Source organism: Sphaeramia orbicularis, chromosome 2, assembly GCF_902148855.1.
Source record: "Sphaeramia orbicularis chromosome 2, fSphaOr1.1, whole genome shotgun sequence".
NCBI classification, from domain to species: domain Eukaryota; kingdom Metazoa; phylum Chordata; class Actinopteri; order Kurtiformes; family Apogonidae; genus Sphaeramia; species Sphaeramia orbicularis.
In genome coordinates, this window is record NC_043958.1 from 7,533,302 (window position 1) to 7,545,355 (window position 12,054).

A 12,054-nucleotide genomic window follows, 5' to 3' on the forward strand; every position below is an offset into this window, starting at 1 on the left:
GGCATCTCTATTTACAATTCCTCTATAAATTATTATAATTTCTTGGTTCCCTGAGCCTTAACAGTATTTATTCCTAATAACTAAATGTGTCCCTCTTCTAATACGATGCTAAATCCTAAAAAAAAGCATTAATTTTTCCACAGTAATTATGATCCAAAGTGTTACTGTATAACAAGAATGACCCTAATCCTGCCTGACGAGGAAATGCGACAATTTAGTGAGAAGGATTAGGAATGAAGCTTCAATTCAGTTTTATTCATAAGACAATTTAAGTAAAAAATGAGAGAAAAGAGCATCTTATACCAACCTGACAGATTCGCCTGTGTTTTTGTTCATAATTAGTCCGTTTTAATAAATGTATGAAGTGGAATTGAAAACAATGTGTCCAGTTGGTGTACTTATACGAATCTGCTCATGTCTGCCTTTTTTTTTTTTTTTGGCTTTTTTTTTTTTTTTTTTGGCTAAATTGTCTGAAGAAAATATGCAATTTAGTATGTGATGCAGGTAAAGAGGCTCTGAAAAGGCGTAAAATTACAGAGCTGTTTCCAAACACTCTGCAGGTTGGCTTGATTGCACCTACAAGCCTGAAATTACACAAGAACTCACAGGGATGTTACCAGCAAGGCTTTATCTCAGCTGGAAAAGGCAGGGCGGTTTAACCACACACATCACAAATCCCACATGAGACTCGGTGAAATGCAAATCCACCTTAACCTCAAACTCTGACGCTTTATTAGCGTTCACTTTAGAGCAAAATGTAAACTAAAGATTTGCAAGTGGTAGGCAGGGTTCATCTGCGCTGCTTTGGAAACAGGCTTAGAGGGTAATATAAACGATGAGGACACCCAAGCCGTTTAGACCATGACGCTAGGGTGCATTTCTGCAAAATCGGTGGGTTTCTGACCACTTGGAAATGCAGCAAAGTGACATTTACATCCTGATGTGGCAGCTTCTCACAGAAAACCTCAAAAACTCATCATATCATTGTCTTGTGAAGAATCAAGAAAGTAGCAATTTTGTTTTTGTTGCATCTTCAGCTGAATGTGGCTACCTTTCACGCAAGAAGGTTTCTTTTACTGGATGATTTTGTGCAGCTTTATAGTATCTAAAAATAGCACCAATGGCCCTGTAGCTCACCGGCATTTTTTTTTTATTTTTTACCAAGAATCAATAACAAGTTGAATTTATGAGGTTGTCAGGTTCTGCTGCTATGTTAGAGTCCTGTGGTCTGGATGCAGAGGATCAATCTCCCAGTAGAAGTGGGTGGTACTTAAATAATTAAATGAAAGTCCGTATATGACTTCTTATCAGTGCTCAATAGTAACTATATTGATATCTGTAACCATTCCCATGTTATAAGCCATGAAAATATGGCCCATTATAAGCAAAGGCAAATTCAAAAAGGTCAAAAAATGTAAAAATCAAAATTTCTGAAAACTGTCAACAAAGTTTGTAGACACTGTCTCGAGGAAACTACATAAAAAATTTGACATGAATCCAACCAGCAGTTTCGTCGGAGAAGATGTTTGAAGAAATTGCAATTAAAGATGATGATGACGATGAAGATGACAACAAACACAGCACCTTCACAAAAGCTCATGGCCTATCTCCAGAGGAGCTAAAACAGTTGGCTTCCATATGAAAACAATACTTTTAAACCTGTGTGCTTGATCAGGATTCTCCGATTGAACAGGTATTTTACTAGATCATGATCTGTCCTAAAGTAGAAAACATCAGAATTTAGCTGCAAATGATCTTAAATCATTATTCATTATGCACTTTCAGCAAAGTTCTCAGTCTCTGCTTTAAGTGATTGCATGGAAACAATTACAACAAAAGCTAAAACTCAGTACATACATCACGTTTACTAGAATGATGACCTGAGTTTAGAACTGTTGTGTATATTGTACATTTCAATATTAGTTTTTTTCTCTTTTATTATAATATTTTCTATCACACTGCCTCATGGTCTTCATTGTAAATGATTTATTTCTCATTTGCCCTACATGGTTAAAAACAGGTCAATAGAGGTACACCGATATGGGTTTTTCTGAGGCCAATGCCAGTTTTTAAAAATGTGGTCCACTGATGGCCAATATCTACAGTCCATTTTTAGAGCCAGTATTTAAGGCTGGTTTTCTTTTTTTTGTCTTTTAAAGCACATTGACCATATAATACAATTGAAACACTCCGACAATTAAGATTTTTTTGCAGCACTATAAGTGAAATTATTAATACACATAGTGCTCTTTTAACATTTACTGAACTTCAAGTGCTGCCCACACAGGTGCCTGATCAAATGTCTTCTAACACTTTTACGACTAATCAAATATCAGTTTCCAAAAACAAAATTAAGGCCAATGGCTGATATTGAAAAAAAATTAATATATCGATCTACCTCTACAGGTAAATAACAATCAAATCTCTATATTAAGATACAACCAAGAAAAGTTTCAAGAAAAAATCCATTTCTACAAACTAAACAGTCAAGGATTTAGAGTGACCTTGATTTCCTCTTAACATGTCTTTAATCCTTTTGTTCAGACAAACTGAGATTCCCTGCTATAAATTTCAGGTTTCCTTTAACAGGTGTTTCTTACTGGTTGGACTACTTTTTGTCAAAGGAACAGACATCAGACTAAATAGAAGAAGCTGTTTAGTTCTCATTTCTTATGTGTTTTTTATACTGTTTCCTGTATTTTTTGTTGTATCTGAAGAAAACTGACAGATAAATAATATGTGTGCTCATTATATCCTGCAAAAACAACAAAGATAAAAATGACATTTTGCAGAGTAATTATGTATAACAGCAGTAGATGGATATGCACATACATTTGCATTTATTTTAGCTGATTTGCTGAAAAATCAATGAAAATTTGCAATACTACATATACACTGGATGCAAACCTGCCTGTGTTTGTTACTTTGTGTGAGTTAAACACAGACCAAAAACCAAAATGACTCATGTCTGTCGAATCCTATGAATGCAGTATTTCAGGAAAACCTCGAGGCAATTTATCAAAATTCAGCACAAATGGGTGGTCAGAGGTAGAAGTCACTGATTTCACAAAATACGTTTTTGGCCATAACTCAAGAATCTGTGCAGAAATGGCCAAAAAATAAAGTCCTTACTCAGATTAAACTGAGCAAATAGTTCAGATCCTGAAGTAAGAATAAGCACAGGTGGATAAAGGGATTACCCATCATGCCTACTACCTAGAGTACAAGCATGTGGGGGCAGTGTTATGATCTAGGGTCTGGACTAGGCTCAACAACGTTATGTGTCCAAAAAATTTGATTGTCTAATTTCCTTAGTACACTGAATAACCAGTGGATTATTTTCTTTGCCAATGACACTGGCATATTCCACCATGACAATACCAGGCTCAAACTGTTAAAGAGTCGTTCAGGGAGTATGAGATGTCATTTTCACACATGGATTAGCCACCATTGAGTCCACATCTGAACCAAATTGAGACTCTTTTGGGGTGTGATGAAGACTTTATCCAAAAAGTAATGCAACTCTAGACTCAAATAAAATCTAGTGACATTTAAATGAGGGCAGTGTCGTGATCTGGGGTGGGTTCAGTTGGTCAGGTCTAAATTCAAGAACATTATGTGTCCAAAAATGATGGAAATAAATATGAAATTGCATAAGCTTATTGAAACAACGCCACAGGGAATGGCTGCCATAATCAAAGTTGAAGGCGGTCCAGTTAAGTATTAGAGTGAGTTTTATTTTGGCCAACCTTGTCAACTGTGCTGCTTTCTGTTCTTGGTTGGAACTCTTGTATTCTCCATTAGTCCTTGCAGATCAAAAATAGAAATATAAAATAACCATCCTTTAACTCACATGTAGGTCTATGGTAAATTATATTATATTATTGGGTTATTAGCACTGAAAAATAAGACAAAAGTGAAGAGAAAGCACAGCTGAAATACTAAAAAAAAGCCCCAAATGTCACCCATCAGTTCAAAAAGTAATATTTACTTAATCCAGTATATTACACAACAATTCACAGTACAACTGATAAGTAAATGATTGTAATACATCAATAAAACAAGCTCTACAGGAACAGTGTCCTCCTGCATGGTACATTCCTCCAGAATGATAAGCTGAAACTATTATAAAGCAGTGCCTTACTCATTTTTGTGATATCACCCGACTCTTATCTTATCAGTTGTAATAGAATATTCTCTGGCTTATGCAGTTAAAATGAATTCATGTTCCAGGTCATTTGAGTTGACGGGTAATTCAGCTCTTTATCAGCAAAATTTAAAGAAAGTAGTTTTACTTTTTGTGTATTTTAATGTCTGCCTTCACTTCTTCTTATAACAAAAAAGCCATAAAACAATCCTTAACCCATTCATGCGTGACATCACTACAGCTATTCAGTCTTTAATTAAAGCAACATTATTTGCAATAATGACTCCAACTCTTAATTGTTGTGTGTTTTCAAATATTTTTACACTCACTTTACTGCAAATACTGTTGTGCCATTTGATTTTCCCCACTGTGGGATGAATAGTCTTATTGTATCCTGATATATTATTTAATAAATCCAAAACATGTGGTTGCAAAGACATTCTCTGATAAGCTACAGTTTAGGGAATAGCTTATTCACAGTTTAATTCTCATGATGTTTGTCATTTTGAGTCAGGGACTGAAGTTCCATAGAATATATTAACACTGATTCATGTCATTATTTCAGTGGACAGTTACATTTTTACACAGAAATAATGTTCTATTGAATAAATAAATAAATAAATAAATATTCTTAAAATTAATACCATTACATGTTAAACTGTTGATGCATGGAATCCACTACAGTGAACAGTAGTGTCTTATGTTAATTATTAGAAATAAGATTCAATCTTTTAATCTCAAAAATACCATTAGTTTATTAACAATTCATGCATGAAAGGGTTAAATGAGGTGATTTCTTCTTTATGGTAAATAAATCCATAAATGTACAGAAATAAGACCCTTAAGCTGTCATTTATGTGCATTCATGTTGATAACTGATGGTATAAACGTATATTTACCCAGGATAATTAGGTATTTTATTCATTTATTTATTTATTTGTTTTATTTTATTTATTTATTTTATTGGTTCTTTTTTGCATGCGTACTTTTTCATCTGTCATAATTCCTCCCAATAAATAAAAGTCATCACTAATAAAAGATAAATGCAGGGTAAAGACTCACTTCCTCCGACCATGCCCGGTGTTTGCCAGCAGGCCAGCAGCAGCAGCAGCAGCAGCAGCCCGTGTTCCAGGTGGACACAGCCGGTCATAACCTTCTCCGTCTCGGCGCACAAAAACACGCACCTCTGGCTCTTACGCTCACACTCCTCCTCCTCCTCCTCTTCCTCTTCCTCTTCTTCTCTTATGTATCTTTTGTTTTTTTCTTTTTTTTTTCACTGGAACTTTCCCCACAGGTTCTCCACCACCGTGTCCACAGCATCAACACCTTTCATGGTCCAGACTCCTCTTCCACAAAGTGCACGAGAAAAAAACCCGCGTCTGTTTTATTTCCAACTTGCACAAAGTAGGTCAGTAGGCATGCAGCTGCAAATAAATTCAAAGATGTTGAGGGAATAAGGGATGTAAGGGGGGGGTGAAATGGGGATTCTGATGCCTTCTGTTATGGTGCGTTTTTCCCTCCGCGCAGCGCAATCCTGCAGCCCAGAGACCAAGAAGAAGAAGAAGAAGAAGCTAACAGGTAGTTCGAGCCTCTCCTCTACTTGTCCTCGGCTACAGCGGCTTCAGATCTGCGGTAAAACGCGCAAGATTGAGTGGAAAAACAGCCGCGGTGTGTGGAAGGCGGTCCGAGGTTTCAGCACCACGGACAGCGCTCAGGTCCGGCTCAGGTCTGTCATTCCAGCCCGGAGGACCGAACCGGATCCGGCGGCGGCATCCACGGATTCACCCCCAATACATGGACACAATAGAATTATAACATCTAGACCCCCACACCACCACCACCACCACCACGACCCCCTCCCCCCTGAGGTGCACGCGCGCAAAAGGTGGTCCGCTCCGGTTCCTAATCTGAGGATTGTGGGGGATCAGTTAAACGTCTCTAGCCTGCGGGAGCGTTCCGGGCTAACAACTCCATTCGCACGGGTCCGCACGGGTCTGCCTTCTCTCAGACTGACGTTACACAGCCTGTCACTACAGGGAGGATGGTGGAGGAAGAGGAGGAGGATGAAGAGGAGGGAGGAGGAAGGCTGCGTTTCAGCATCGAATCACCTGCAGACCGACTCTAATGTGATTAAACTGGTTTAAGTTCGTCCTGCGTAACTGGAACTCTACATACATGACCCTTTGCATCAGACCAAGTTTTAATCCACGCTCTGGACTTGCTGCCGCTTCACGACAAAACAGTTTGCAATGATAAGGGATCAGTCTGTATAATCAAAGAGAAGGAACAGTGAATATATTAGGAGGATGATGAAGAAGAGCAAAGAGGAGAGCTACTTTTGTATCGACTTTCAAATGAATCTTTATCTAAATCCAATCCTTCTTAAGTGATTCATCACCATTTATTATCATATTCTCCTCTGCATTTTGCATTTCAAATCAGGTATTTCCCTATAGTTAATTCACTGATCACGTAGATGTTCGTAAAAGCTCAGAGCAAATCCAGAGGTTATTAAATAAAAAGAGAGAAAACTGAAGGAAAAGTGACTTTTACAGCAAAACCTGTCATCAACTAAACACAAAAACAAGCATCTACATCCACTGTCATTTGTCAGTCTATATGGGTTTTACTGGTGAATCGGTGTTGCAGAAGATGACAGTGTTTCCATGTTTCTGAACATCCGAATGGTCACCATGAAAAGATGACAAACTGCATTTCACACCAATTACTTACATGTATTGATGGGATTAGTGGATCAACAGGTATTAAACATTTTACATCAGTGTACGCTTTTGGTCAGCGGTGGTTGTTTAGGTGCAGATCAGGTCGAAGATGTTGCTATTTGAAGTGATTGGAAATGAGCATACTCTGTATTTGAGGCATTGGATGAAGCATTTGTATTGTCATCCATTGGACGTCAACTCTTTCCAGTCTCCACAACCATCATCGCATCACAACACCAACAAGAGAATATGTTTCAGAAGAATGGTTTTCCATCCACTGAGTAGAGTTCAGATTGAAGAACTAATACCGAAGAGAAATAAAGTCATTCCAAGGTTTCACAAGCACACTTTGGTTTCCTTTCACTTGCTTTATCATTGTCAGAGCTGGCCTTTACTTGTAACATAAACTATCTCTACCTTTATAAAGGATCTAAAACTACACCATTTGTGACCTGTTGTTCATACATTATCAAGTTCACAGCTGCTCTGACATTTCTGTAAACTGAGCTAGAAGGAGGAAAAAGTGTCATGAAACCCCTGAGAGCAAACATTTTAACAACCAGGGAGATGTTAAAAATAGGACCAAGGGTTCTGTAGTCCAACGGCATATTTAAAGACATTAATTGACATTCGATTTACCTCTCAGGGTCACTCAAGGTCAAAGGTCATGGCACCAAATGAAAGTCCATATGTGACTTCCTATTTATTGCCAATAGTAATTAAATCAATATCTTTAACTGTTTTGAAGTTATAGCACTTTGAAATGTGTCTCATTGTAAACCAAAGGGGATTTTTAAAATTTCAAAAATTCATTAAAAAAAACATTTGAAAAACAATATTTCCCAATTCTTTGAACAAACTTGGTAGACCTTACCCCAAGGAACCTCTACTATGAATTTCAATTCATTCTGCCAAACAGTTTCAGAGAAGAAGCTTCTAGAAACCTGGGCATAGATGACCTTTGGTTTGACCTTTCAAGGTCAGTCAAGGTCAAAGGTCATGGCACCAAATGAAAGCCCATATGTGACTTCCTATCTATTGCCAATAGTAATTATATCAATATCAACTGTTTTCAAGTTATAACACTTTGAAATGTGTCTCATTATAAACCAATGTTGTTGTTTTTTTAAATTCAAAAATTCTTTTAAAAATCAAAAATCAATGTTTCCCAATTCTTTGAACAAACTTGGTAGACCTTACCCCAAAGATGTTCCACAAAAAATATCAAATCATTCTGACAGACAGTTTCAGAGGAAGATTGTTGAAAAATTGTTTACGGATGGAGGACAGACAAACGACAACTGATACCAGTAGTCCATCGGACCTTCAAGCCGTTGGACTGATAAAAATGCACTTAAAAAGGGTGATATAAAGTGTATTTACACCTTCATAATGCACTAGTTGAAGACATGACATGAGAAAACACTACGGTATCCTCTACAAAGCCTTATTCCTCAGGGTTAGAGTTGAACAGAATGGTTGACTATGAGGCTAAGGAGGATTTTTTCATGCTTATTTTTAAAATGGATAAAAATTCACAGGTGGTAACTACGAAGCCATAACACTTGACACAGCATGTTGACCTTGCTTGTATATTGACTTCATAATTGAAGCACAAGATTCCCGAGCCGCTGCAAAGCCTGGCAAACCTCCCAGACACAGCGAAAATAAAGGACCGTTTATGGATGACACAGTTTCAATCAACATGTAGTTTTTTTCTGGATTTGTATCCGCTGCTAATTTCGGGTGAAAGCTTTATAAGTAACATATGTTTTGGATTTGTTTTTTCCCTTTGCGTGTCATTTTTCAACAAATCACACAGCCTCTCATTTTTGACATTACATATTGATTCAAGGCAGATCAAAGGTACACTGAGCCTTTTTCTATTGATTTTCTGGGATGAAATGGTACTAAAATGTCTTAACAACCTTCAAAAGGGCACGCCTGAAAGCAGGATTTTTATTTATTTATTTATTTTTCTGTAAGGAGTACACTTTTTTCTTGAAAACAAAGTAGACAAGTGTTAGAGTTGAATACAGTTTTTGAGGAGGCACAACAGAGGCGGCAGGTTCAAAAAACATCTGTTGAGTTTCAACATGTGAACGGGATGCTAAAGTGATATTTTGTGCGCATCAGAGTTCTACAGCGGCTTCCTGCTGGGTCTGAAACTCACCTGTGAAAGCAAATAAAGGCCAGTATTTACTGTGCAAAGCAAAAAAACAATGGCACTAGCTCTTATCTATTCAAACCCATGTCCTGTGTTCTATGATAACAGCGGGTCATATCTGATAGAACAAGATATTTGATGTATCTTCGGAGCAATCATCAGGGGTGCTGTTACCAATTGTGGGCCCCATGAAAGGATAAACATTGTGAACCCATCATAAATTCAGTATCTTCTCAATCTCTGGGGGGGGTGCGGTCCATAAATAACGCCACTTATGCTAGCGTGAAACGAAACTGAAACTTAACATGCTTTCAACGTCCGACTCCCAACTTCTATGCCTCTCTTATACAGCGGGTCTTACATGAAATTTTCACAACTTCTAACCTGTATCCACTGGACCCCCTCCACTGCTCTATGGGCCCCCCACAAATGCTAGGCCCCATGAATTTGTTATGTTTACCCCCCACCCCCTTAACAGCGCCCCAGGCTATCACAGCTCAGCAGATGAGGGAACTGTTAACGTCACCCATTGGTCAGAATGGGCTGGAAGTCACCGAATTTGGACATAAGGGGTGGAGCTGCATGAGCAAAAAGGGGTCATAACCATCTGCAAGGGTTCAGAGCTGAGCTAATGCTAAATGTTTCCTTACTGACTTGGAAAAATGGTGAATTTCATCATGGATTGGACAACAAAGTGATTTTAAAGACTTACTAGTGGAAATTATTTACTATAATAGAGTTTTCTGCACAACAACCTGGAGGGGGTGGGGCGTGAAGTGGCTCATTTGCATTTAAAAGGCCAGCGCTCATAACAACCTTTCTGGTATCATTACTCAGAAATAGGGTTGAAGATGGACCTGTGGAGTTGAATTAATGAATAATTCAGACCCAAGCAGAGCATTTACAGTTTATGTAGACCACAGGGAAATGTTGGAAAATGCAGAATTCAATTTAAAAAAGTAATATATCACTCCTTTAAATTCCTTTTTTTTTAACAGAAAACACCAAATCAGGAGGAGTATTTATTCATATTTAACTATTTGTTTCATATCACCACTGTATTAAAAAAAAAAGGAAATTGATAGAACAAATAGGAAAAAACACACTCAATATAGATCACATTGCAGCTTCAACAGTGATACCGATCCACTACTGTGAGACCAAAACATGGTGAGTTCATGAGTACTGGCCCGGGTACTGGAATCCAACCCTGCTGCTTCAACACAGGAAGCAAACAGAGGAAGGAACACTGAGGACATCAAATAGTCTGACACACTGAGGAAACCACAGCACTAACAAACAAAGATTTAGTCTCAAGCCATCTGTATATCAGTGGAGATCCACATAACACCACAAATAACACCTACACATGTCACAGTAGAGTCTCTAAAGCTCTTCAGAGGAGAATATTATCTCTAAACCACTTACATTATGTTAAAAAAAAAACAACACTGGGGGAATAAAAGAAACCTCAACATCAGTTTGGAGGATCTGGTCCAGGCTCACACTACTTAATGGTCACTTTCTATAAGTCCATATTTCTGCAGATTTAGCCTGAGGGAATTACCCAGAGTTCATAGCACTGTGATGATAATCCAGGAGGAAGCCCCACAACTGTGGTGGAAAAAGGAGCAAATAAACAAGAGTGTATATAATGTTGGTGTGTTCATAGTGTTCAGTTCAGTTTGTACAAAACCTACAGAATTTCAGAATTTTCCTTTTACACATTGAATAAACGACATAAACGCTATTGCACAGGACGAGTATTGCCCAGTGATCTCTTCAATAATAGTGGGGAATGAGAATCAGCCATGTCTGTAAACTGTAAAGGACAAATTCCACTGTTCACTGGGTGTTATAAAGATGTACAAGTATGTGGTTTGTGTATATGTATATATATCTGTGTACGTATATATGCTATTGTATAATGTGTTTATGTAAATTACATTATATTTGTATGTAATAATATAAAGTCAGAAACAAAATTATTTAACAGTAAGTATCAGGCATTAGAGTATAGACATGTTTAGACTAGGAAGCCTATTATTGTTATTAATTATCTAAGGAGAGGGGGTGGGAGTTTATAAGTTGTATTTCTTCTCTCTCCTTTTAAAATATATATACTGTACTGTATGTCTTATGTTTAAATGTTTTGTTTGTTTATTTATTTTTCTTCTTTTTTGACATTCATATTCAAAATAAATGCATCAATAAATGCAATAAATGAAAGTAAATGGCCTTCATTATTATAGCAAATTCAGAAGTCCTTTGATCATATGAGTCCAGTACAATTCAACATTTTTTGTAATTTGGGATGTGCAACATGTGTTTCCTCAACACTTGGGATCAGCTTGAGATCACTGAGTTCCACAAAGCAGTGTCTTATCTAAACTTGTGAGCCATTAATCCCATCAATACATTTACAGAATTCAGGTTAAATGCAGTTACTCTGCTTGTCAGGGGAGTCAGATGTGTCTTTTTTTTTGGATGTCCAGAGGATAGAGGGGATAAACATTAGTACAAATGGCTTTGTCTGCATTAACTCTAACATTTTGCATTAGATTGGAACAAACCTGAAGGGAAATAATGGTGAGTTAAAGCTTAAAAACCTATGATGACTTCCAAATGATATTTTCACTACATTTAACCTTTCCTAACTGATTTATTAGCAGTTTTCACAATATTATCCTCTGCATTTTGATTTTTTTGTGTGAAAATCATGTATTTTCTTATATTTAATTTACTGATCATAGGACCTCAGAGTAAATTCAGCAGTTATTATATCAGAAATAGACAAAAATGAAGTGACTTTTCACTAACTGAACATAAAAATAAGTGTCTATGGGTTTTATTGGTAAGTTAATGTTGCATTAGATGATCATGTTTCCATGTTCACTACGGCCTCTGAACAGCCAAAAAAGACACCTCTGATACCGGCTGAGAAACAGCATTTTACCTGAATCATTAACATGTACTGATAGGATTAGAGGTCCAAACGTTACTAATCTTCGTAGATC

General features: G+C 37.2%; 1 protein-coding gene across 1 annotated transcript in view; it reads right to left on the minus strand.

The window, feature by feature from the left end:
* The window catches only part of LOC115436075 (fibronectin type III domain-containing protein 5-like), a 56,077-nt gene extending 49,733 nt beyond the window's left edge, over nucleotides 1-6,344 (minus strand). The window contains exon 1 of the mRNA XM_030158795.1: nucleotides 5,210-6,344. Within this exon, the coding sequence (XP_030014655.1) occupies nucleotides 5,210-5,297 (88 nt within the window). The 5' untranslated portion in view covers nucleotides 5,298-6,344. The remainder of the gene's footprint in view (nucleotides 1-5,209) is intronic.
* Between the last annotated feature and the right edge of the window lie 5,710 nt (nucleotides 6,345-12,054).